This window comes from Cyclopterus lumpus, chromosome 13 (assembly GCF_009769545.1).
Source record: "Cyclopterus lumpus isolate fCycLum1 chromosome 13, fCycLum1.pri, whole genome shotgun sequence".
NCBI classification, from domain to species: Eukaryota; Metazoa; Chordata; class Actinopteri; order Perciformes; family Cyclopteridae; genus Cyclopterus; species Cyclopterus lumpus.
Window position 1 is genome coordinate 11,947,530 of NC_046978.1, and position 27,910 is coordinate 11,975,439.

The window sequence follows — 27,910 nt, forward strand, 5'->3', positions numbered from 1 at the left end:
CAATTCAGTATGATTGCATTGCTTGTCAAAAGCTAAAATACACAGTTGTGTGTTTTTACTCGGACTTGCATGACTGCTCTGTCATCTTTACAATAGAAAGCCGTATTTAAAGCTTTTGTCTGAGTTGACTGTCTGTTTCCACCAAGCGTACCCGCAATGAAGGAATTGGCAAAGCAAATATAGAAGGACCAGCACTAGCAGGAAGTAAAAGCACATTTCACAATATGGCAGTGTATGCAAGTAACCCAATTTGTGATCTGGCTTTAGACACAGTTTGACAATCAATTTGGTTGCCTTTGTTGAATGTTTTTGCCTGCCTTAAGCTCAATGTATCTTGTTTCCTGTTATAAGAGACAATGCTTTTATTTTGAAGGTGGCTCGCTGAGTTCAAACGGAAGTCTTTTGAATGCAAATAGAGACAGTGAAGGTATTAGTAGGAAATTAGTAATACATGTAAAAAACATCAGTCAAGTGCAGGACCATCTTTCGGTTGTTCAAGTGACCCAGATTTACCCAGATTTACCCACATGGCGGTAACAAAAACCTTCATCTTTGAGGTAAGACATAATTAAGAATTAAAGTGAATGGTAAGGTCTATTTTATACTCTATAGTCGGCCACAATCTGATCTGAATGTCATTTTAGATAAACTTAAAATAAGCAACAAGTCTTACTGTGATTTAGTGTCATGTCTTATGCCCTTTAACTGCTTGTCCACCTTCCAGTCGATAACATCTACTTTTTCAGACATTATAGCATAACTATAACTCTTTCACACTTTCTAAGCCTCTGCTGCTGCATCTGGCATTTTAATGCAATATATGTTAAGGTTTCAAGCAACATGTACCTACTTTCTATATAATTAGGAATAAACTACATTCTTTTTTTAAATAGTCACAAAGTTAAGAAATATTATGCATAGACTACAGTAGCTTAAATTACTGAACCTAAAAATGTACTGAAACAGATGCAGGTCTGCTTCATTGGGTGCATACAGTTTCTTTCCGGTTTACTCACCAGGGAAATACGCAATGAGATAATTCCCTGTAATGTGTCCTATATGTTTATCATAAAAGGAGGGTGATAGATTACATACAGTATGTCTAACCACAGGCTTCAAAAAGACCAATGACCAAACTAATGTAAAAGGTACAACATATATTCTTTTGCACTAATGCTATCTTTGTTCAAATCACATCCCATTTTATTATCTTTCTGATGATCTACATATACAAATTAAATGTAAGAACTACATTTTTGGAAAGGAAATTATATCATAAATGGTATTGAAACATTATGATACAAGAAGACGTTAAAAATGTAGTCGTTTAGGATCAATAATAACATTGACATAATGGTAACAATTATTACATGTACCAAAAACATTTTTCTATTTATAAGGGGAACCGTTATAACAAAAGTATGATGTAAAAAATCTAAATATTAAAAATATATATTCACCAGTCTTATGCAAAGGCACTATTTATTTTTATGTTTTCAGGGTTGTGCATTGACTTTTGAAACATTTGATTGATCTATATATATATATATATATATATATATACACACACACAGATTGTTGGTGTTAAAATAAATAAAAAGTATAAACAAATAGTGTTCATTTATCAGCCACAAATGGATGGAGGATGTTTTGGCATATTTGCCCAAAACATTTCCAACTTAACTGTTATGAGGAAGTGAACAAAATCTGTCCTATTGTGTGTTTCCTGCCTAATAATTTGACTGACAAGACCGGAACAAAGACAATACAAATTGCTTTTGAAGCTAAGCTAAAGCAATTGTGATTTTTGTCATTTCAATTCATTATTGTAAAAACATGTTTTAGAATTAAGCAAAGGAAAATTGTGTATTATTCCACACAACGTGATTCTCAATGATGAGGTTCCTCAAATTACCATGTTCCTCTCTATATTTCACAGCTGGCAGACACAGCGGTGGAGAATTCAACATATACATACGATTATGGAAACGACACAGAACCTTTAATCTGTGATGAGGGTACTGCCATGCAGACTGTGCATGCCGTTTTGCAACCTGTGCTGTACAGCTTGATCTTTCTGCTGGGTGTGGCAGGGAATGGCCTGATGGTAACCGTTCTCCTGAGACGTTGGCGCCGCCTGCGCATAACTGAGATCTACCTGCTGCACCTCGCCGTGGCTGACCTCATGCTCCTTTCCACATTTCCTTTTGATGTAGTTGAAAATGCCGCCGGTTGGCTGTTTGGAGACTTTCTCTGCAAGCTGACGGGTCTGGTGCACAACCTAAACCTCCACTGTGGGAGTTTCCTTTTAGCTTGCATTGGGTTTGACCGGTATTTGGCCATTGTTCATGCCATTCCCAGTATGCAAAGTCGACGTCCGAGAACAGTGCACCTAACATGCGCCACGTTGTGGCTGGTCTGTCTGGGGTTATCAATCCCCAATGCTGCGTTTCTTTCTGTGAGTGCAGATGCCAGACAAATATCTCATCTCTCCTGTTACTATCATGATTATGGGATCTATGCAAACAACTGGGTTTTGACGAATATAGTCTTAGATCACGTGTGCTTTTTCCTACCTCTGGCTGTCATGAGCTACTGTTACACAGCAGTAATAGTTACATTGTGCAACAGTCAGAAAAGGCAAGCAAAGCAAGGAGCAATTAGACTGGCTTTACTCCTCACTCTTGTCTTTTTCTGCTGTTGGCTGCCATATAATATCACCTTATTGATCAAAACTATGGTAGACATGGAGGTCATCTCATATGAAACCTGTGAACCTTATGTCCGACTGCAACCAACCGTTGATGTGACGAAAAGCCTTGGTCTCTCACACTGTTGCCTGAACCCTTTCTTGTACGCCTTTGTTGGGGTGCGCTTTCGCAATGAGCTATTACAGTTACTTTGTAAATTGGGCTGCAGCCATGTTTGCCTCCCTTTTATCCGAGCTCAGGGTCACAGTCGAATATCCACTTCTGACGGCGCAACCAGCACCATGTTCATCTAATGAACGCTCGTACAATGTCAGCTGGAACTGAACCGCTCCCGTTCTACAGTAAATCATTTGTACAGTAATGATGGAACATTTTATAATTTATATAAAATGTTCTGACAGTATAATACCCACTGCTACTGTGATTGCATTTAAAATATGTTTTATTTGCCCAGTCAAGAAAATGTTTATCATTTGGCCAGAAACTGTTTGCTTGTACTTTAGCTACTGCTAATTAAATTCAATAAAGATTTCATATAATATACAGCAACCATGTCCCTTTGTCAGTGTTTGCAAACAACAGTAATTGACACAATAACCAAAGCTAAAACCATCATGGAGATCAGTATTATTCTATTTTTAGACTTCTATTAAACACTGTCTTACAGAACAACTGCAAACAATCACAAATTGCATCTTATATACAGCAAGTATAATTAATTAAATTAATATATGTATATACACACACATATATACATACGTATACATACATATATATATATATATACGTATACATATATATATATACATACATATATATATATATACACATACATACGTATATATGTATATACATACATACGTATATATATATATATATATATATATATATACACACACATACGTATATATATATACACACATACGTATATATATATACATACGTATATATATATACACACACATACGTATATATATGTATGTATATATATACATACGTATATATATATATACATACACATACATATATATATATACATACGTATATATATATATACATACGTATATATATATATACATACGTATATATATATATACATACGTATATATATATATATACGTATGTATATATATATATATACATACGTATATATATATATACATACGTATATATATATATATACATACGTATATATATATATACATACGTATATATATATATATACATACGTATATATATATACATACGTATATATATATACATACGTATATATATACATACGTATATATATACATACGTATATATATACACACGTATATATATACACACGTATATATATACATACGTATATATATATATATATATATATATACACATACGTATATATACGTATATATATATATACGTATATATATATATACGTATATATATATATATATATACACACATATATATATATATATATATATATATATATATACGTATATATATATATATACATATATATACATATACATATATATATACGTATATATATACATATATATATATATATATATATATATATATATATACATACATATATATATATACACATACGTATATATATATACACATACATACGTATATATATATATACATACATACGTATATATATATATATATATACACGTATATACATATATACACGTATATACATATATATATATATACACGTATATACATATATACACGTATATACATATATATATATACACATACGTATATATATATACACGTATATACATATACACATACGTATATATATATATATATATATACACATACGTATATATATATATATATATATACACACACACATACATATATATATATATACACACATATATATATATATACACACACACGTATATATATATATATATATATATATATATATATATATATATATATATATATATATATATATATATGTTGTTATTGTCCTTTGCACAACAGTTTGGTAGTTGGAGAAAAAAAAAATCAATGATATTAAAACAAATAGAAATTTGAGGCACTCTCCTGACTGCCACGCTGTTCCCACGACAACTACACACATCTTTGAAATATACATATTTTACAGTATTTTAGAAAATGGCTTCAAATATGTTATTGAACTGTATTACAGTGCTTTTAAATATTACATTTTTAATCAGTTGTAATCGATATCTTGAACTGATTTATTGTTTTTACAGTTCCTCTTCGAATAACGGCAAGAATAACATTAATGAAAAAATGTGGACACAATGGTAAGGTAACCAAGAGGACACTTTTTTTCTTCTTTTCTTTTTTATGTGAGCTGGATCAGAATGGCATATGGGCCATACCTCCGGGGCCATAGCCAATGGAACTGTCCAGAGATATTCCCCGTTGTCTGAGAGGCTGGGGGCCCATCATACCAGCCTGTGGGTGAGAAGGGGCCATCATCGGACCCTGAGGGGACATTAGAGGACCCTGGGGGCCAAAGGGTTCCCCCGGAATTGACATGCTTCGCTGCTTAGCCTGCATCATCATAATGTTTTGCTGTGCCATCATATTGTGTGAGTGCTGCTGGGAAGACATCATGCCAGGGTATGGATTGGAAGGATGGTGAAGAAGGCTGTTTGCCATCATGGCTTGCTGTTGCTGTAGCTGCTGTTGGGGCGCCATGCCTGTCCTTCCCATCATATGTCCAGGGGGGCACATGGGGCCCATGCCCCCACCAGAAACCATACCCCTAGAGCCCCCCTGAGGAATGCCCATGTTATGGCGAATTCCAATATGTGAGGGGTGAGGCGCCAGCTGCTGTTCAGCCATCATATTCTGTAGGTTTGCCAAGTGGGGGTTGGATGAGGGGCCGCTGCTGTGTGGAGGACCGGAAGAAGACAGCTGTTTGAGGAGCTGCTGTGGAGTGAGTTGCTGGGATAGTGGCCCCTGATGCTGATTCAGATGTGGCTCACTCTTGGGGAAATACTGAAGAGTGCTACTGGGCTTATCAGAAGGAATGATACGGGAGAGATCAAACTCAGGAATCCCTGAGTGAGTGGGTCGTATAACTTCACTTAGATCCGGGCCATCCCCCATGTGCAAAGAGGCAAATGAGTCTGAGGGATGAGAGGGGCGCTGGTGAGGATGACCTTTTCGAAGCAGACTAAGGTGTAACTGCTGTGGTGGTAGAATATCCTCATTAGACTGTGAGAAATTATGTGACATTCCTCCAATAGGTGAGTGCATGGGCCCATGGGGTGGTGGCTGTATGCGAGAAAAGCCTGCTATTTGATTCTGAGATAAAGGTGAAACATTGCAGGGCCCCATTCCATCAGGTGCACCTCCTCCCATCATGGCAGAATTCATGGCAGGCATGCCCATTTGGTTTGGTGAAGAAAGCACAGGTCCAGATGAGTCATGTGGCAGGTGTTGCTGACCTTGGCTTACAATACCCATGGGGCTTTGTGGAGCACTGTGGGGCCCAATGGAGCCCTGGGAGACAAGTATCTGGGAGGTCTGGGGATTCCCCATGTTTCCTGGTGATAAAGCAAGAACAGCATGTGAAAAACCACACTATTAACATTTGAAAAAAGATTATACCATTCTACTCATGAAATATTAATTGGAGGTCTATTCATATTTTTAAACAGCTCTACTCAAATATGAGGGTTTAGGCAAAGAGAAGGTTTTTAATAGCAAAAACCATAGATTTAAGATATATTTATTTAGAATATTTAAAATTAAGAATGAACACACTTTATGATTCTACTGCTTCCTTTCGACACACTGCCAAACTGTATAAGGTGTTCTCTATCTATGTCACAACGTGTCCTTGTTTCATACCTCCAATGCTGACACCAGATAGAAGAGGTCGATCTGGCAGCATCTCATCATCGGAAGTGGCAATTGTTTTGATTGCGTCATGGTAGAGGGGAGTAGAACTGGGCATGGCATATTTGGACATCTGAGACATGATGAGTGTTAAAGGATTCTGAGTTGGATGGTTATCGGGAGAGGAAGTGAATGGCATACTAGGATTCATAGAGCCTGGCTGACTAATCGGTGTGGAGTTGGAACTCCTGGGGGGAAGCGATTGGCCTGCAAAGCACATACAAAATAATGTATTAATATCACAGCAATACAAGGAACAGCATTAATGATGATCCAGCATCAACTTGAATTTTGTACCTGTCTCAGTGGAACTACTTCCCCCATTGCCCAGTACCTTCCCACCGGTTGGACCACCTGGACTTGGGAGAGCCGTTTTAGGAGACGCCCAACCTGGAGAGCCCACAGCCATGGTTGGGGACTTGAGTTGTCCAGGAGAGGCAGACGGAGAGTGCAACCCAAGGCTGGAAGACCCCATTAACTGGGGAGACTTCATGGAAGAAGAGGAAGGAGTCCCAGCACCAGACGCAGAGGGATGAGTGGGGTGATGTCCTGCAGAGGATATCTGTGAGGGTGACTTTAGTCCTGGAGCAGAGGGGGAAGCTTGAAGTGGAGATGGCTCTCGGTTTAGGGATGGAGATTTGAGCTGATGAGGACGAGGCACTGAAGGAGAGCTCCGGGGATTAACATTGATTGATAGGTCAGAGGGGTGTCTAGGTCCAAGGTCTACTCCCCTGAGGACTCCAGTCATCGGCATATGACTAAGTCGCGATGTACCTCCCATTTGATTATGACCTTGCTGGTCAGGTCCAAACATCTCAGGGCCAGGTTGTTGAAGAAAAGGCCCTTCCACCTGTCCTCCAGAGAAGGGACCATGATTGGGAAACTGGAAGGGGCCATCCGGTCCAGGAATCATTCCCTTATTTACTCCTCTTCCATTCTGTGAAGCCCTGATTCGTGAAATCTCTCCATGGCTAAACATCTCACCTAAAGTTCCCCCTACAGCAGGACCTCCTCTGAGCTTCTGAGATAGCATCATCTGCTGTTGCTGTTGTTGAACATTCATCTGTGGGTTCATGTTCATTGTGAGGGTGCTCCCCAGAGGAGAATCCACAAGATCTCGCATCTGAGGACCCCCTCCAGGAGAGCACATAATCTCCCGTGAACCTGGAAAGTCCATGGGGTCTCCTCGAGTGGAGGGTGGACCCCGGCCCATTCCCATATTGTGAAAGTCTGGGCCCCCGGAATTATCTATTATTCTCGAGCCCAGGTTGCCCTGTTGCTGCTGTTTAGCTAATCTGTCAAGTTCAAACCTGGAAAGCCCCTGCATCTGCCGTTTTTCCATGAGGCGAAACATTTCCTCATGTGTTAATAGATGTTCTGGGTCACCTTGCAAGTGCTGAGGCGGTCCACCAGGGTAGCAGCCATGAAATGGACCCCCACCGCCCATGTTGTTGGGCATATCATCGAGCCAAATCATCCCTGGCCTGGTGGGCCTTTGGGGTCCTAGACCCTCCACGGATAAAACTCCCCCTTTACCACCAGGAAAACCGCCTCCTCCTGGTGGCCCTCTCTGCATCTGTCCCAGGAACCTTGGACCACGAGGCCCCTCTTGGTGCATGTCTATCATTCGTGCATTTCCACCCATTCCCCCTCCCATCATATTGCCAGGACCCCACTGCTGGTCTCCGGGCTTGCTGTGGTAGGGGGGAGGGGGTCCTCTCATCATCATAGGACCTTCTTGCATGCCAATCTCTGTCATCATTCTTAAGTGCTGTGGATGTGAGGGGGGTTGTATTTCCTGTTGTCGTCTCTTCTCTTGGTAGTATTCTTCTTGAAGCTTCCTCCATGCTATTTGCTCTGGGGTCAGCCCATCTGGTCCAAGTAAGTGACCCATGTCGAGCCCAGGTGAAGACAGCTGGTGATGGGGATGTTGTGGTAGGTTATGGTGAGAGTCCATGAGAGGGTTGTCAAGGGCAGGTCCAGCAAGGGACTGTGTTTGAGAAATGATGGACTGGAGGGGTTCTTCATATTTCTTCATCCCGCCCATCGAAGCCAAGGCTGTCGACAGCATATTACCACTACCGCAATTTCCAGAGCTATTTGTACCATCCTCGAGAATACCGCTTCTATCAATATTGTTGTTATTATTTAGGTTGGAGGAGTTAGTACTAGCATTGATGTTCGTGGCTCCTGTGTCTCCAGGGCCTCCACTTGCCCCACTGCGCAGAAGCAGCCTCTCTATGTCTCTCAGTGTCTGCAGAGAGCGCTCCCTGTGTTCCAGCTGCTCTTTTGAAAGACCATCCATGTTCCCCGGGCCACTCCTCTGGCCTGGATCACCCTGTAGGTGTGCAGAGAGGATGGAGGGACTCCCCGAGGGAGAAAGGGTAGCAACAGGAAGAGACATACCTCCTGCACCCTCCCCATCTCCAGCTCCTGGGAATGGGCCTGCGGGTGTGGTCGTACTCCCTCCCTCCAACCTATGGGCGACGATACTGTTATTGTTGGAGGCTCCGCCAGGTCTGGTCTGGGAGGATTCATTATCGCAGTGTCCTGCTGATGACGCTGTCCCTGCAGGATGTAATGGGCCTCCAACACCTGCAGAGGCTGGCCGTGGAGTTCCACATTGGGATTTTGGGGTGCCTGTGGGTGGAGAGCTGCTGGAGTTTATCTTCTCAGATAGGTTGGGAAGCTTCCCTGATGAGTGGCCCTGTGGCAGACAAAAGAAGAAAAAACAATTACATTATACAAGTTATTATTTCTACTAGTAATTGCAGTTATTATATTATACAGTATATTGCCTATTTGTTAATCTGCCAAAACAACATATAGTGCACTTTCTTAGTACAAGCATTTACAGCAGTCACAACAACCGCTGATGGAAACAGGAACAAAGAGTTACCGGAGACCAAAATAGCTAAACGAATTAACCCTGCCGCATACTTTGCATCTGTGGTCTTTACTGTGGAAAAACACTTGTACTCCCACGCGGTTTAACACAAACTAAGACAATCTTGTTTAATCTGATGCTGAGCTGTGGATGGCTGACCTGCTCCAACTTGGGGCGTGAAACATTTTGCTGGTGAAACACAAGGATGGAATCGGTCTGTCCTTTCATTACTGCCTCTGCAGCACTGTCAAACAAATAGAGCAATAATACACATTAAATATACATAGCTGTTAACTGGAGATTGAATCATAATGCAAAAAAACTAAAGAAATAGGATTGTTGATGAGAGAGAGAGAGAGAGGCAATCCAAACATTACACTTCTGATGTGAATAATTACCTGCATTACAGGCCTACAAATAGTGCTCACCTGTTAGCTAGGCCAGTTGTGAAAACATACACCACTTGCTGGGAAGGCTGAGGTGGCTGCTTTGTCTTTAGTCCTGGTTCCACTCCACATCCCATTACAGGACCCGCAGGTTCAGACATGGGCACTGCAGACAGGCGATCAGAGAGCCCTTGAATAGGACCTGCCAGGCCACGCTCTCCTGTGAAAAAGCAGCAGCACACTGATTTAATTCGGCTACAGTCGTATTCTGGTTTATAATTGCAATACCAGCGCATCCTTTTGTTTACAACATCTAAACACTAGATGGAGCTAAAACACATGTAAAGCCCTATCAGTGGTGAGGAGCAGCACAGCACTCCAAGCTCCAATCCTCTTCCTTTCAGTGTGTGTGTGTGTGTGTGTGTGTATGTGTGTATGTGTGTGTATGTGTGTGTATGTGTGTGTGTGTGTGTGTGCAGGATCTGAAAAAAAACTAGATAATTAACGGCTTTAGCCTGTTGTTTTCAGAGAAAATAAAATTGAGAGGGGGTAGGGGATTTCTACATGTAATTCATACAGCCTTCAAAGTTACAGTCACAATGACACTATTGTTAGTGAGGTGGAACTGGCAATGTGTTCCTCTCTGTGGAGATGGAGAGACTCACGGTGGGTCGCAGTGTGCGGCTTGTCTTCATCCTCCTCAGTGTCAGGTCCAGAGCACCATTCATCTCCACTGTATGGCTGTTTCTTCTCCAGAACACAGCGCCGCTTACTGCGCATAACACCCTCTAGAGGATAATACACACATCAACTGTTGGACAACAACAGTATATACACACTTTACAGGGTATTGTCCATGTTATTTTCTTTGTATAATTTATTACCAATAGTCTAAACACACCACGGTATTTTCCAGAACCAGAGGCTGATGTACTACTATCTCTAATACATTTTAGCTATAAGATCAGTCTACAGCTGCCTTGACAAATGTAACAAATCACTTTAAATCAGAACAGGAAGTAAAATGGGAAAATCACTTTAAACTAACGCCATTTTTTTTCCTGTGCAAAAAGTGAAACATTTGTAAATCAAACAGCCTGAGCTGACTCAATTAATTAAATAAAATTAAATACTGCAATTATTTGTTCTGCTCATCTCTGTATTGATTGCATCTTCTTTTTCAACAATATGCCATGCATGCTCATCACATTTTGAGAAGCATGAGCTGAAGCTAAGTGACAGAAAACTGCTTTCCAGTCAACACATCAAATGAGCTTGGGTAATCACAGACTTAAAAAAACAAAAACACGCTAGGACAGCAGAGGGAGGGCTGCCCCCTTGACGCAGAGAGGCAGCATGACATAGCTGACCTCGTCTTCTGTCAATGTTTTTGTTGCCAGCAGTGGTTCATCTTAACCAGAAACATGAAAAGAAAAAGAAACCTAACTGTGCTCATATCTTTTTGTCTCCGACTTCCAGGTTTGGTGGTGAATTGATTTGAGTAAAGAGATGTACTTCAACAAGCAGAAATTAGATCACAGAGAATGAGACAGAGACAGAAGAGACTTCCTTATCTCTCATTCTCTCGCTCTTTTGTCCTCCGTTGGTCTGTATTTTGGAACCATGCCTCTCCTTCGGAGTGTGCATGTGTGTTTAAAGAGATTCAAGTGGTACAGGAAGCCCAAATGAGTTTCACAAACTCACATCGTCGTCCAGTCACATGAAGACACACAAGCACGTTAATAACAACAAACAAACCCAAATCAAACACTTTGCACCGAACCACAAGAACACAAATATGTACCGAGGCACTCGCAGACAAAAATAACTTTAAACTCTTCCTAACCACTCATTGTCTCCGCTTCAACAACAACCTCTTTATGCTTACTAAGGTTTTTCTACCTAACAAGCCGCCTCTCCCTCTGAGCACTACAGAAAGCCCAGATGCTTTTTCATCTGAGACACGTCACTGCAGCGCGGGCATGGCACGAACTATCAAAGGCCAGGGGGAAATTCTGATGCTTCACTGAAAGGTCAGGGCTTTTCAGCGAAAGAGAAAACAAGTTATTCTGTCCTCTCAGTCCTTACGTTCACTTCCTGCTGTGGAGGAGGTGAATGCACGTAATCTGGTACTTTGGGTAAAGATTTTGCTGATAGGAAGGTGAAGGAAGTGAACTTCAGCATACTTGGAACAGAGAAACACTGTCTGTACGTCGCACACGCTGACACAGTTTTGGGCGTGCATGCCTTACCTCCTTTCGCATCCGTCTCCAGGGCTGGAGGAACGTCATTTCTTGATTCCCCAGAGTCGATCGAGACGCTCCGCTCCCGCTTGGATTTGGTTTTCTGCATCCCTCCAACGCTGCTGACTGATTGGCTGACAGCCTTTAGCCCAGGGTTGCCGGGAGAAAGCTGGCTAGTTTTGACTCCATGGCTCCCGGCACCAACGCCCTTTGGACCCAAGTGGCCAGCAGCTCCTTGCGGCTGCTGAGCCTGTTGGTTTATACCGGGTATTTGGGATCGGCTGTCACAGGTGACCTGCTTGCCATGATTGGCCAGTTTATTGTCTGGGTGCATTTGATTGGCTGGTGATTTAGGTGGTGGTTTGGTATGGAGAAAAGATGTTTGTCAGTGGAGCTCACATTGCTAACAGGTGACACTGATGGAGAAAAGAAAAAATCATGAGCATCAGCATTTCATAATCAAATTCTGTATCAGGCCATACAGTGTAAAGACAAATTCAGATCACTTCTCTCCAAGGCCTAATCTGGGAGTAATAAAGTGCTGCAGGAATGAATCCTAAAGCATAAATTTGCATTTTGGCAATTCTAGTTAGCTCACATCTGGAAGTTTTTGTGTAGATGCCTGAATAAGCTCTACAGTCATCACAAGCTTTAACATCTTTTAGAAGGAACCAAAGCGATGCCATCTTCCGGGTTTGGCCTCCAAAAATAGGTCATACCTGCAGCACTGGACACAAACCTTAAATTGTGCCTACACTGACGGGATGACTGGCAACACACTCTGGTTCCGGGTTAGGCCTTGAGAGCAACCTCTTCAGCCTGTTCACTCACCTCATCTTAACCCGACGCTCAACTGATACATTGCCATGCTGCTCTCCAGGACACTTCACTGACCACACATGGACCTGGGGGACAACAACAGGGTAATATCATCAGTGGAGCCAGATAGCAACCTTTACAGTTATCTCTCCATCTGTCAGTGTATGTGTCCTCAGCCTGTGGCTCAACATCAACTTCATGAGCGCAGACGGAAAAGAGAGAGAAGTCAAAAGATTGATAAGAGCGCAAGGCCAAAGAGACACTGAGGTAACTGTCCCTTTAAAAGGGAAAGAGAGCAAAGACTGAGTTGAGCTGGGGGTGGGACCTGTGGCCAAGAAGCAGCTCAGCAGTGTTTTAGGTCCCTCCCCCTACCAAACACTTAGCAACCCACAAAAACTCCACCACACATTCCACAACCCTGTCTGTAGCAATACCTGTCTCTCCCTTCCTCACTGAGCGAGACTCTCTCGGTTTCACACTTTTGAGTGGAAACAAAAACAGGCAAATCACAACCCAAAAACTCAATACAAATTTGAGTTAGTAATAGTTAGTCTATTTAGACACACCACCAATCCTCATGGGTTAACAGCATTACCCGCATTTTAGTGCGACCCGAGAGCCCAGATGGCATCGCGTCAGCTCTCGGATATCCAATTCTAGCCTTGCTGGTAATGTCAGCCTTAAACTGAGTAGGATTCAAGCACAACATCAAGAATGGAGGACACTTCTAAGCACATGATTTTCATTCTGGGTTCAAGTCCATAGCTGCAAGCTGTCGCCCTCTTGACACCACCACCTGCCTGTGTCCATAACCTCAAGCTTCTGATTTTAACCTTTGCCCCTGGACTGTGCTTCTCAGTGAGTCAAAGGATCGGCGTTCAGTCTACAAACTAGTTGTACACATTGTTTTCGCCGAGTATCCAACTTGTGCACAGAGCAATAAAACCCATATTAAGTATCTGCAGGTCTCAACAAGACTCAACACCTGTTGTTGGTTAACAATGGCTGGTCAAAACAATCATCACAGCCTGTTCGAAAACATCCAGCAGAGATACTGGTGTGACATAATGCAATCTTGTGTAAACATTTCCACTGGCTTCCATTTTTGGTCCATGACACAATCCCACCGCTGCACCCGACATCGTGAAGTCCCTCGAGTCAGCTGTCCCGCTCTAACAGAATGTGTACCGCTCACTCACCTCGGCGGGTGATGGTAAACACAGCACTGTAATTAGTCATTAACCAATACCGGCTCATGTCGCCACAGAAAAGGTGCCTTGTCCATTGGTGGAGGAGTTCGTCACTCATTAACTCAAACGGGGACAGTCTCACGTCGCTCCTGTTGACAAAGTGTGACTCACTCGCTTTTGTGCAACACAAAGTGGAGGCAGACTAATCATATGGGGAGTCGGTGACCTTCGAGTGGACAGTCGAGGAAAGATAGGTTTATCTAAAGTGAATACCAGTCTTAGTAGATATCAAGGAGAGTTAGACCGTCATTTCTGCTGCAGTTGATATGATCAACAGGGGAAAAGGCGAAGATGCAGAGTGAAATAACTTTGAAGCAAATACAAGTCATAGAAGGCTCTAGTGAATCTAGTCTCTCATCCAGTATTTTGTAAACCTGGAGTAAGGCCTCGCACTACCATTATCCCCACTGGATTGGAGCCTATATTTAAGTGATCAACTAGGAACTTGACAGTGACTTTAACACAGTTAAAGCCTTCTCAGACTGAATTGAGTTTTTTTAGGTTAGGTTAGGTTTTTTTAGGTCTTTTTTGAGTACTGCACCAGTGAATTGAAATAATTGCGACTATTGAAACAACCCTAATGAATAATATGTTATCAATGTTGTTCCTTGACCTTCTGAAAGAGCAGCTAGACAAGGTGCTGGCGTGACTAGCAATTCTTGGTTAGCACATTAATGTTTAACTGAACTATTATGTAGTCACAGGTCTCAAACAAAGCAGCGTTCCCTTTCCAAGCCAAGAAATTATTTTATTTGGAAGAGTCCCAAGACCCACTTTGTGCTGCAACATCTGGAGAAAAGAGCCGCAGACAAGATTATACAATTAAAACACAATGTTTTACATTACTTTATTTAGACCTGTAAACGCAAGCACAAATGAATAACTTGAGTAAACAAATTAAGTAATCTGAAGGTACACGTTATTCATTTGAGTCCTTGGCACTTCTTGATCATACACACAGGTCATCGCCATACAAGTTATGAGGCAACTTCTAAAAGCAACCGGTTGCACCGGTGATGGCAGAGGTGTGTCGTTGCAGAGTTTGGATGCCTTGTTAGCAGCCGTGACGGCGACGTTGTTTTTGTTTTCACCTTGTGAGAGTGTGTGTGTGTGTGTGTGTCCCAGCGAAAACACACTGTACATATTTCTGTGCGTCTGTCTTTGGACAGATTTTGTCACCTTAATAGCATCACAACTATGCAAGATGCAGTCAGGAAACATTTATGCGTGTGTAAATAAGATCTAAATGGCAACCGAGTGCGCCAGGTAGGAAATGGGCAAGAGGCCATTGGCTCCACCACTTCCCACCCACAAAAAGGCATTGTGGACCTGGATAGAACCAACACCAAACTTGATTGGCGTCATCTGCATTAATTACATCCTGACCTCAATGCACAAACTGAACAAAACATTTCATAACCATAATCATAATTATGGTGACATTTGAGTAACACATCTATCAAATCAAAATGACTACTATACATTTAATCTGAAATTTAAAAAAAATAATGATTAGGGACACCCATTTTTTCAGCCACAGTTCTCTGCCAAAGCAGGTTTGAACATTCATTCTCAGTCTGGCCTTTGTGTTCATGATGATAAGTTGCAGAACTCCATCTGGCCTCACAGAGTTGTTTTGTTTTCACGAAAGTCCGCTGCTCTGTTCGAGCTAGTGAAATATTCAAGTTTAAACTGTGCTATCACTATTTCATGATGAAGCTCATAGATGCTGAGCATCCAATGAGTCCAATGGATTAACGCAACATCTCCAGTCAAAGTTGGAGCCATAGCAATACAGTGTTTGGCCACACATGCTCCCAAACTACTCTTAATTGTGGTCAAAGTCCTATACTCTGAAAACATGAATGGACGTTACAATGGACATTCACAACATGGAGAAGATAAAAGCATCTGTCAACTAAAAACTGGAACAATTTTATATTGTTGGGAATAGTGGGTTATATACGTAACACCCCATAGACCCTATTTTTTTTTATAGATCACTCCCTAGTTTCATTCTGTCTCTTTTTTGTTGTTTATTCTATGTTGTAACTAAAATGAGCATCATCTAAAAATCTGCAAATGCAATGTCAATTGTCTGAAAGACAACAAATTATGAACAAATAAATAAATACAAAAAATTATCCAAATAACGTCAGAAATCCTGCATTTCATTCTGGAGTCAGCTCTGCCATCAGAAAATGTCAACAAACAAGTCTGTCTGAGCGAATATTTAAATGAAATATAAAGTCAGTGGTACTGACGGACTGGAATGGTTTCTTGTTTGAATTGCCTCAATTCAAATATATCTGTGTACTTGCTCTGGAAACTACACTTTTAGCTAAAACTAAAAAGCGGTCTCATTAAATCCTACCTTCATGAAGGTTATACTATTCAGGTCTTTGTTGAACTGATCTCAGGGCTGCAACAACGAATCGATAAAAGCAATTATTAAAAGTTGGCAACGAATTGCATTATCGATTCATTGTGTCGCGCGATTATTACGCCACCCAATAAGACATGTTTGAGTATAAAAAGAAAAAAGTTGAGTTGGGAGCCGAGCAACAAAAAAAAAGCCGGTAGAGCAAAGACCATTGGAGAGACCCGTAACATTGTGCGAGAACTAATGGTTCTACAGAGACAAGCCACGCCCCCTTCCTGCCCGCCTGCATGCTGCTGCTCCGGCAACGCTGGAAGCGAAAGTTATCGAGGCGGAGTCGGTGAAACTCCGAGCTGTGTGAGCCTACGGATGATGTTATGAACCCAAACACCAGGGCGTTAGATGTTCCGACGGTTATGGGATGTCCACAACAAGTATAAAGCAGAACTAGTGGTTATTTATTCTGTGGTGAACGGCGGAAATAACTGTTTTTAAGGAGACAAGCCACGGCCCCCCTTTTCCTGCGGTTTATCGTCTTATTTATGTACAATTTCTTTTTTCTATTAAAAATTAGCAGGAATTTACGGTACCTGTTACCTGTGCATTTTCTGGCACAGTTATGTTGAATAAAGGGTTGGAAATTAATACTTTTGTTTTTTTGATCCGATTCATCGAACAAATAATCGACAGATTAATCGATTATTAAAATAATCGTTAGTTGCAGCCCTAATATATATACACATACATACATACATACATACATACATACATACATACACACAGTATTTCCGCTAAAATCAACACAAAAGGAAAGCCCCTTGTACTTGAAGTATTAAGAGTTCAACAAATCTTCTTCACCAGTACTAAGCCGCTTTAAACATGTGCCTGTATGTTCCATAACAGCGGGCAGCCTGTATTCTTGTATAAGAAATGGTACAGGGAGTATAAAGGGCGTCAAAAGATTTCTACAAAAAGCAGGAGAGAAAATCATTGTTTGTTGGGATCAAACTGTATACAATAGGCTGGGTCCTCTAGTTTCAACACAAAAAACAGGCGTGTACAGTTAAAAGACACGCATATCACACAAAACTTTGTAATATTTACTACGGCCAATGTTCATGAAGTACACAATGTTGTCCAAAATATATCCACCTGTTGATTATGTGTGCCCGAGACACAAGGAGCCAGCAGAGAGACTGGAAACAAAAATAGGAGGGCTGGCATTATTATGTTCATGCCCTGATGTCCACGGTTCTTTAAAAGCATGTTAGATACTTAAAAAGCCATCAACATGAAATGTTAAAAGCAGAGTTCAGCTGGGAATATGTTTCTGCAAAGGTGAGCTGTTATTCAAATCAACAAATGTGTTGGGGCATAACATGTCTCCATTTCCCTTTCCTCATTCTTACAACTTGTTTGGGAAACAAATTCAATTTTAAAGTGGGACCTTGTCCAGATACGTCCAATCACTGCTCCAAAACAAATTAGGGAAATAATTAAATGATTCAAAATCCACTGCGCATGGTCTTTACGTCTGAAGCCAACTCATTTTGGAAACGGAAACAAACACACACACACAGTCTTTTAAGAAAGTTCATGGATGATTTGATTTCCAGGTTTCAGAGTGAATCTCAGGACGACGATACAGCAACCATAATACAGGTCAGAATGTATGACTGATGTGTGTGTGCGTGCGCATTAAGAGGCTGAGGTCCTATTTAGTCCCAGTGGGTCACACAGTGCCCTGTATTTTTAGAGCGAGCTGGTATTAATAGACCCAGAGAGCCCGGAGAAGTCGGGGCCAACGGTGAGAACAGAATACGAAGCCAAGTCCAAAACACAGATGCCACAGGGCTGCTCTGTAGATTGACACCAGTAAGCACTGAGGCCAAAGTGTTTAACAGTACTGATGAATGAATAATGTGTATTGACGCAGGAGCGCACGCAGCTGCAACAGTTGAGACCTTTTTTCCGACATCAGCGAGTTAACAAACTGCATTTGCGCATGGCGCCAGTCAGATCGCCTAAGAGAAGGAACATTGGCCGCTTTGCTCTCCAACTCAGGACAAGGCCACGGCTAACACAACATGTATGACTGTTAACAAAATAAATCATCTGTGAAGGACTGTTATTAAGTTGAAATGTGTCCTTGCGGGTTCCTTCTTCAGTTTTTAATCAGATATTATGGTGATCTAATATTCCTAAAGACTGGGTCGGGACCCACAGCTTGGTCGCCAAATACATTTGCTAAATTTATTCCAGTCCTTTATTTAATACGTAGACCTGCTGTAGACCTTAGGGGAACATATGGGAGCCTGATTGATTGTATTGTTCTGAAAATATGTCCGATTTATAACAATGAATTTAATATGAAAGGTACATTATTTTTAACCGAAAGATGAAATAAAACAAGAGCCTGTTAACTTTCATTAAATGTATTTAGATTTATAGGTTTTCAATAACAAATTCATAAAACTGACATTTTCTTTGAAATTGCTGATTTACTTATTCAAGTAAACAAAGTGATGCGGAAATGGCAGAAAAATGGTCAAGAACTGTTCATTTATGCGCAAATTTGCTCCTCTCACAATTCATAGAGAAGGTCTTTTGTGATTGGGTCGCAATGGTTTGCCATTTTTTGTAAAGTTTGGGGAACGTTTTTAACATTCACATCGGGTTCACCAGAGGATATTTGTTGGGTTGAGTTAGGATTCCTATTCCAAAGTTTAAGAGCATCACAAATGTCTGTTATATTATTGAACAATTGAGGAACACAGATATAAAAATTATGCTAAAACATTGTTGGAGGTACTATAAGAATATTGCAGTGATTTCTCCATATAGAGCCAGTTGACAACCAATCTCTCTCATTAATACTTGGTATTGTTGTTTATTGTGCACATTTACAAATTATCAATATTTTTTAAAAAGAAGCATGAAAATATGTTTTTTTTGGTTGACAAATTAAGAACACATTTTGAAACTTTCATCTAGACTCGAGATGAAAGTTTCAAAATGTGTTCTTGATTTGAAAAAAAACTAAGAAAAGGACTTTGTTGTGAAAATAACATGAGTGGCACTTGCCCAGGTGAAGCTGAGCATTTCTGAACTTGTCTCTGAAAGGCAACAGCAAAAGTCACATTGATTTGCAGTAAATATTCATTGATTTGCAGTAAATATTCATTGAGTTATGTTTTTGTGTGAAATTGATGTTTTGTTGGTTTTGTTCTTTGAACACAGTGATTTTGTTTAGAACTGATGCATGGTTCATTTTGTGCACTAATAAAATATATACCTATGATTTGAAGAAATCACATTTTATTTATCCAATTACGAAGGGTTCGGTGAATGCGCTGATGAAGCTTGCAGGGTTCAGTACCTCCAATAAGGTTAAGAACCACTGATCTAGAGCTTGGAAACCTATTTTTTGCTGCCCTGGAAATGTTGTGTTAACCTCATTAGTTCAAGTACTGCTCCCTAAAAATGTTCACATGCAGCTCTAGTTCATCACAACCCGCTCAAATGAAGCGCACTCGACACATCTGATGGTGGTCTTGTGTTACACACATGTAATGTGGGCTATGTGGCTGGTGCAATGACTCCCTTCATGTCCCCCCCCCCCACTTAGTGAGAATCAGAATATACATCTGATCATAAATTTCAAATATCACAACTGGTACTCCTTCTGATGTGAAATCTATAATGAACTGGCTAAATAAAAAATGGCTGCACCACCTTCATGAGAGAGAAATAGAAAAAAGGTTGAAATGCTTCTGTCTGCTGCCATTGCGCTGTAAGAGCTGAACTGATTTGCACACCATGCGACTTTAGAAAAATCAACAAGGACGAAGACTGGGGAGCTCAGCTGGGTTTAAAGATGTTGAATCGGCAATCGAGCCCCTGCCAACTTGCACACATGGAAAAAAAACAAAAATCTACTGACACTGAGGATGTGAAACAGCTTCCGAGTGACAGCCATCAGTACTTTGAGTGATCATTGGTGCCAGCACCCGATAAATCACAACCTTCAGGCTCTCTTTGACGAAAGCAGTTTCAGATCTTGCATGATTGTGTTGGAATCCCAGAAAACCAAAAAGGTGAACAATAAATTCCCTTATCTCTTACAATGTGACCTAATTGGAAAGCACCAACCTTCCATGTCTTATAATATAGCAGCTGATCGCAGATTATGAACTGAGAAACTACTAGCCATCTTGGGGAAATGACCTGGAGTTGGTGCAGCCAATGAGAAGGCAGTGAACTCAAAACTCTTTCACTTTTAGGTAGAGGGATTATTTTTGTATGCCGTCAGCGAGCGAGGAAAGGACACGACTGGAACGTGTTCAAAAGTGTTGCAAGAGGAAAAGAAAAAACACAGAATACTGCATGTTTGGCATTTTTGGTCAGAGCAATGAAGCGAGTATGCTAAAAGTGTAACTAGGCGGGGAAACCCTGTTCATGGATTATTTTCCTTTTCCATTCCCGCCTCCCTTCAATCAAATGCTTGTTCTCTTCTCCCAATATGCACTTTGTTTTTTGAGGAATGTATAAGTGTACACATAACAAGAGGTTACTGCAGGTCAGCACCCATTTCCATAAACACTTAAGAATTAAATGGATTCAGTTGGTCTGATGATCCGTCTTGTTAAACACTTTGATAAAAAGTATTTTTACTTTTATGAAATTTGAATCCACAAACTGGGAGAAGTCTGTGATCTGTATAGCTGCCTTTTCTGTACTCCCAACTCTCAGTCTAGTCATCGGACTTGTTGGTGCTTAACTGCAGTGCATTGTGGGACAGTGCACAGGTGACAGCCAACAACAAAAAAAACATTCAGCACACTAGGGGGGTTGTGGCAGGTTGCTGTGGCAACACAACATGTCACGGGGCTGAATAAATATAGGCTAACCAGTAGGCGATGTGCAGAGAGAAGGGCCTGCAACGGGGGAAAGGCCACAGAGAGAGAGAGAGAAAAATGAAAAGTGAGACATTTGTGAAGATCTCAAAGCAGCGCAGTCTTTTGATGTAGCAGGCCACCGATGACTAAGGAGATGACCTAAGATCTACCTTCCTTTTTACACCAAGGGGAAAGAAACATAACGAATGGTACAAAAAGTACAGAGTTGAGCTGAGGACGATACATTTTTAGCTAAAATATGAACTGATTCCATGAAAGCCAACACTGATTTTATGTGCTACAATCAGGGTGGATACTGCATGCGTTTGTAAAATATGCATTCCGGACTGGATAAACTGGGATAGACGTGGTAATGTGGGCAATTTACTCTGGATTTATTGTCTATTCCACACAAACGTTGATCAACTCAACAGGATAGAAATTAAGTGGTAAGAAGACTGTAGGCACCTCGCCTGTGATTTTGCCTCAGCTCGGGTGACAGGGAAGTACTGGGCTCATTTTGGACAGAGGGTCAAGGGTTGTATCCTTTCCAACACTTTCTGGGAAAAAAGCCAAATAGAGCAAGGAGAAAAAAAAAAGACCAAACTGCAGCCTCAGAAGAGATAGAAGGCCTGCATTACGAAGCATCACAGAAGCAGTAGGCCGATGGACAGCAGCCGCTGAGTGTTGAAGTGAACACACACACCTACCAGTCTGTTCAAGTGAGGACACCCAAACTGTCCGATCTCAGACGGTGTCTCGCTTTTTGAGAATGCACTCCTCACAATGTGGGAGTTTGTCGCGAACGTTTTAAATACGTCCAACACTTTTTTCAGATTTGGCAAATAAACCAAGTACTACACGTTGTTCTCCTGGGGAGCAGTAGGGTTTGCACACAGCGTCTTCTTCCCACTAAACACGTTTACAGTAGCAGTATCCAAAACGTTAGCTTGAACATAACCTGGCCTTTAATAAAGTAGCCCACCCTGTCAAACAACTTGGGGAACAGAAAGACGACAATTAGAGTTAGTTGCATCTAACCCTAGCATGGCCCTGGTACAAGTCATGACTGTAAAACACGGTGAAGGTAGAAAAAGAAAGGTCAGCGCTGAGCTGAAACAATAATACATTTATTTATATAGCACCTTTAAAAACAGAGTTTATAAAGTGCTCTACATATAAGCAAGGTAAAAACATATCAATACAAGTAAACATTTCATAAAATACATGAGGCAATGAACACAATAGAAAATTACAAATACAAAATAAAGCAGAACAGACAAACTAAAATAGGGGAAACAAGGGGAAACTGCATAAAAGGACGACATCACTTAAAAGCAGTTTTAAAAGAAGTTACTGATTCTGCTAGTCTTATCCCCTCAGGTAGGTCGTTCCAAAGTCGAGGGGCTCTGATGGCAAAACCACAGTCACCCTTTGATTTAAGCCTCGACTTTGGAACGGCCAGAAGGGCCTTGAAGGGCCTGAAGGACCTTGAAGGGCCCCACCGGAGGATCTAAGGCTGCGAGCTGGCTCATATGGGGCTAACATTTCAATGATGTAGGCGTGCTTTAAAAGTGAGCAGCAAAATCTTAAAATCAATTCTAAAACGAACAGGGAACCAGTGGAGAGAGGCCAGGACTGGAGTCATGTGATGCCGTCTGTTAGAACCAGTCAGAAGCCGAGCTGCTGCATTCTGGACTAGTTGGAGGCGGGAGATGGATTTTTGATTTATGCCGGAAAGGAGGGAGTTGCAGTAGTCGAGTCGAGAGAAAATGAGTGCATGAATTACTTTTTCCAGATCTGAGCGTGACAATATGGGTTTGATTTTTCTGATTATTCTTAATTGAAAGAAGCAGGACTGGACAATTTTTTTGATCTGTGATTCAAAAATGAATTGAGTCAAACATTACACCCACATTTATGGCAACAGGTTTTAAATAAGCAGCCAGGGGACCAAGTTGACTCTTGATCAGACTGGTGTTATTGTTTGGGGAACTGAATAATATGACTTCTGATTTGGAGTTATTGAGCTGAAGAAAATTTTGAGCCATCCAGCAGTTAACGTAAGAGAGACAATCTAAGACAGAAGATAAATGATGATGCCAGTTGTGAAAAACTTACAGATGGAGAAGATTTAAAAGAAAACCACAGAAAGAGGAAAATTCACCAGGATATTTATTGCAATGGATATAAACAAACAGGAATTACCTGCATAGTGTTTGCACATGTTTGGCTAATTGTATGTAGTCTAACAGACACTTTGTAAAGTGTCTGTTAGACTACATTTTTTTTGGGGGGGGGTTATGTTGGGTTGAATAGTAGAGTGTCTTAGAAACAGACGGAGCCTCCGGTTGAGCTGTAGAATCCCAGTCAGAGCATGTTTGTTTGTGCAATATTTTGTAATACAATTTGCAATACACACTGCTTAGAGGGAATAAAAGTATCCACTATTAAAGCCACACAAAGATGAAATACTATTGAGCATTCATTCAGCAGGCAGTACAAGTCAACGTGAGAACACACGCACACACACACACAGGATTTTATGCAAATGTCGTGTATTGATTCTCCAACAGCACCTGGCCTCACGGTTCTGTGCTGCTAAAAGTCAAACAGATATCAAACACTCCGATACAAAACTAGGACATGACCAACCCCAACTTCACCTAGAGAGGTCCTGCACACTTTTATCAACAAAAGAAATTCAGTTCCACAAGCATGTTGAGCCCTGCTGAGGGTTATAATAGCAGTCAGTTCTGTTCAAAACACTGCGGATGGTTTGGATTTCAGAAGCACCACCACACCCTCGGGTCCTCTAATGGGTGAAAATATCTGCGTGGACAAAGGCTTATATCTACCATTATATTAATGTATTGTATAAGTAGCCAAGAAATTGTGCTTGAACACTCGAAAGCAATTGATCAGTCTGAGCATTAGAGCATCATGCCATCACAGAATCCTCCAAATTATTTGAAGATAAGGTGATGAAAATCCAACTGATATGATGTTATAAGGATTCATATACTGAAGTTATGGAAGCAAAGTATTCCGACATATACAGGATTAAAAAATAAGGCTTGCCCAGGGCCAGTAAAATGCCACGTCGGGCTAGTAAATCTCACGACTGTGGTAGTATTATAAAAAATAAACACATTTTTATGATGAAAGTACCTCAGGAGTTAGCCTTCTTTTATGCATTGTTTTGTTGCTTTTATACCTGTACAATAATTTGTTCATTTTGTGTTTGTTTTTTTAACGACAACTTGAAACATGAGCCATCTCGCTTACTTCTCATCTGTTGAGAGTTGCACATGCACAGTAGTTGGGTGTCAGAGAGGGTGTGGGCAAAACTCCGGCCTCACGGGAAAGGAGGAATGTGGGCTTGTTGGTCAACAAGCCTGTGATCACACCTATACAGTGGGTTTTGTTTCTGGAAGATTCTACGGTAACGCATTGTCCTGTTTGAGTCATCCAGTTGAACTCAGACCAGTTTCAGAATTGTAAACAAAGTCCCACAGATCAAAACGCATCTAATTTATCAGATATTGGGGAAATATGGCGGTATGACGAGAGTAAAAAGAAAACAAGATTTCTCTCCTTGTAACCACTTGGCTCTGCTTTTGAGTAAATCGTACACTTTGTGCACACATCAGTTTTGAATGCATGAAGAAATAATTTAATATCAACATCCAGTTTGACATTTTGTGACACACAACTTTCCCAGAACAGGTGTACTGACCAAGAGGTGAACATCTATCGCCCTGCACCCATGAAACAGTGTACAGTATCTGAGGGTTCAGCACCGCAGTTTGCTTGTAGAGGGATCGAGACCTGCATGCTCACAAGGTCACGGAGCGGTTATTTGGTCCACACCCGAATTCAAGTAGCATTGTTCTCACCTGACCAGACAAACAAACGTTAAAAGAGCCTACATGCGACGCCTTGTGTGACTAAATATATGAATGTCATTTGAAAGGTTGAGAACCAGCAGCAGAGTGGACAGAGTACTCCTTTTTCACAGAGACTGCATGTAAAAATATGCAAAAGATAAGCACAGAGAAAAGGCAAATAACCACAACAGACACTGGGACAATTAATGTGAACCAGAATGCAAGTGTCACAAGAGAACACTTGGTCTAAAGGCTTTCTATTCAGGGATTAGACCGGGGTCGTTGCCTTTTCTTTTCTCTAGGCCGACAGAGTCCAGAGCTTAAGTGTCTTCTGCCCTGTGGAAACATTCTCAATATCACATTATTCTTTCATAGCTCACCTTAGCGGTGCTCCCTGTAACTCACCCCAAAGTTCTCAGATCACCTAACCAGATAAGAAACACTTTGTCAGCAGCAAACTAAATTGGTCTCTGCTTGCACGGGGAGCCGTCTGCGTGGACATGCAGTCCCTGTCACATGCTTGTTTGTTTCAAATCAACTCTGGACAAAAAGAGGCAGGAAATAGGCTTTTCATTCACACCCAGAATATGTCAATCAATACGGCCTGCTGTACAATTATAGACACATTAGCCTTCTCGCTGCTACAAAAAGACTTCTTTATTGTCACTTGTTTTTCATGTAATTTTTTTTATGAAAGAACAAGCTACCAAAGTGCACAGAATTGCTGAAATATCAGTTTGTGAAGTGCTAAGCAATGGATGGACGACAAATTAAATGTGGTCTATTAAGCCCTGTCAGACTAAAGTGTTCATCATTATCCACAACAAACACATTTCCAAGGAGACCAGAGGATAAAACTCAGACATAAACACTAAATAAAAACGTGCACCTACAGGTAGACAGTTGGCTGTCCTTAGAATAAAAGATGCTCCGAGACATCTCACTTCCAGTGGAAAGCACCGTGCCACGTACTGAAGCCTTGAAAGACAATTCGGATCAAGTTGCAAACTCTGTTAGGTGCTATATATAGCTCACCAGGATATTGTAGATACACAAACAGCATGGAGCATGGAGCACGCACACACACACACACACACACACACACACACACACACACACACATAGCGTGGGTGAAGGGAAGAAAGAGAGGGAGATTGTATTTAAGCATTTAATTACTGTATATAATTAGAATAGCTACCATTATAATAGTGGCAACGGTTTATCGTCACATTTACATTGTTACAATTAACTTCAGCCAGCATAACATGTCAGTTGTCAGGTGACCTTATAAACTTAGCTTGACGTCCGGCCGCACCGTACACGCTTGTCTGAGTGGTACCGAAAAACACAGCGGGGCAGGAAATGCCCATTAAAATATTAAATATATACGTTTTCTATTCCATGTCGATAATGTATCTTACGCCATGTTAAACGCTATAACGTTGACCACGGCGGCAGTAAAGGGGCAGACGGTGCGAAGCAGCGCCAGTATCCACAGCATATGTTCTCCAAAAAGCCCCCTCGCGAGTGAGCTGGAGTGACAAGTAGCGCTGCGGTCACGTCACCCCGCTGAGCGTTTAGCTGCTTAGCTCAAACACATTCAAATGTTGCCCTGGCTGCGTCTGTCAGCTCAGCTCTCCCGATGAGCTCGTATTAATAATGCACACATTATTGCGGGGCGGCGGGTTCATGATTGTCGCGTGAACGCATAATGTCGAGCCAGCACCGCACCGCCGCGAGGACAACGTAAGGACACACATGCCCCTGGCGTGAACCCCGGCGGCGCTCACGAGCGGAGACTTGCTGCGCCAGCCAGATCCACGGGCTAACTTAGCATGCTAATTCACGTCTTCGCTAGGCTACTCGCCGTCGTACCACAACTGCTGGCGGACACATGCTAGCTAACAGAGGGGGGTTGAACTTTGTTACAGGCTCGCTAGCGCACCGGGTAGACTTCATAAAAAGGAAGGGAAAGTTACACGAGCGGACGCGTGACGGGGACAGCTCGTGAAACGGGCAAAAACGGCTAGCGCGCTTCGGCGGTGACAATGTTGTGAAAAGCCGTGAGCCCTACCTGGTGCGCGAGATCAGAAGAGGCCGATGTCAGGACTGACGGCCGGTCGACATTCCCCGGAGTGGCCGCCACCGCTTGCTCCGTTCGCCCGTGCTCACTGCGCAAGATGGTCCCGATCTCGTTTGTTTGATAAAGAGAGAGAGATGGTGCCGTGTTGGTTGTTTTTTTTTTTTGGACGGGAGATTCAGATGGTGGTAAATAACGCGGCGTGTCTAGGTTGAAGTTTCGGTTGAAATCAAGGGACGCGTCACCTTACAGCGGTTCATGACTCCCACTATTCAAGATGCAGAAGGGCAGGACGTTGCATTTCTCTGCGAGTCCATATCACTCCCAGCCGCTGACAATAATTAGTGTGGCCACACGGGCATCCGTATGTCACTGGACTGATATGTCATACCGGACATCTGTGCTGGCGGAGAGTCGTTTTTTAAAATTGTTGGTTATGAGAATGGAAATGTAAGGGATATAACTTCCA

The 27,910-nt window shown here is 41.6% G+C and overlaps 2 protein-coding genes across 5 annotated transcripts; one reads left to right on the plus strand and one right to left on the minus strand.

Annotated features, from left to right (window-relative positions):
• The first annotated feature begins 432 nt into the window (after nucleotides 1-432).
• Nucleotides 433-3,242, plus strand: LOC117741352 (C-X-C chemokine receptor type 5). The gene is made up of 2 exons (XM_034548346.1): nucleotides 433-557; nucleotides 1,940-3,242. The coding sequence occupies exons 1-2, from the start codon at nucleotides 528-530 to the stop codon at nucleotides 3,002-3,004; spliced, it is 1,095 nt and encodes a 364-aa protein (XP_034404237.1). The 5' UTR covers nucleotides 433-527; the 3' UTR covers nucleotides 3,005-3,242.
• Nucleotides 3,243-4,662: 1,420 nt separating this feature from the next.
• bcl9l (bcl9 like) lies at nucleotides 4,663-27,810 on the minus strand. 4 transcript variants are annotated; one of them, XM_034548128.1, is made up of 9 exons: nucleotides 27,436-27,810; nucleotides 12,956-13,029; nucleotides 12,134-12,540; nucleotides 10,547-10,669; nucleotides 9,924-10,101; nucleotides 9,655-9,739; nucleotides 6,906-9,315; nucleotides 6,561-6,815; nucleotides 4,663-6,253 (listed from the first exon to the last, which is right to left on the minus strand). In XM_034548128.1, the coding sequence occupies exons 3-9, from the start codon at nucleotides 12,456-12,458 to the stop codon at nucleotides 5,055-5,057; spliced, it is 4,575 nt and encodes a 1,524-aa protein (XP_034404019.1). In that variant the 5' UTR covers nucleotides 12,459-12,540; nucleotides 12,956-13,029; nucleotides 27,436-27,810; the 3' UTR covers nucleotides 4,663-5,054. The 4 variants fall into 4 exon arrangements, with proteins under 4 accessions (XP_034404019.1, XP_034404021.1, XP_034404022.1 ...); XM_034548130.1 differs by having other exon boundaries at nucleotides 27,692-27,787; XM_034548131.1 differs by lacking the exon at nucleotides 27,436-27,810 and adding an exon at nucleotides 25,211-25,595.
• Nucleotides 27,811-27,910: the final 100 nt, after the last annotated feature.

Excerpts from the sequence above, each read along its gene's own strand:
- bcl9l (XM_034548128.1), bottom strand. The coding sequence starts at position 12,458 with ATGCACCCAGACAATAAACTGGCCAATCATGGCAAGCAGGTCACCTGT. Across the intron at positions 10,670-12,133 it reads GGAGACGGATGCGAAAGGAG|AGGGTGTTATGCGCAGTAAG; the intron begins GTAAGGCATGCA and ends ATTATCCTCTAG. Across the intron at positions 6,816-6,905 it reads AAGTAGTTCCACTGAGACAG|GCCAATCGCTTCCCCCCAGG; the intron begins GTACAAAATTCA and ends TGTGCTTTGCAG.
- LOC117741352 (XM_034548346.1), top strand. The coding sequence starts at position 528 with ATGGCGGTAACAAAAACCTTCATCTTTGAG. Across the intron at positions 558-1,939 it reads CAAAAACCTTCATCTTTGAG|CTGGCAGACACAGCGGTGGA; the intron begins GTAAGACATAAT and ends TATATTTCACAG.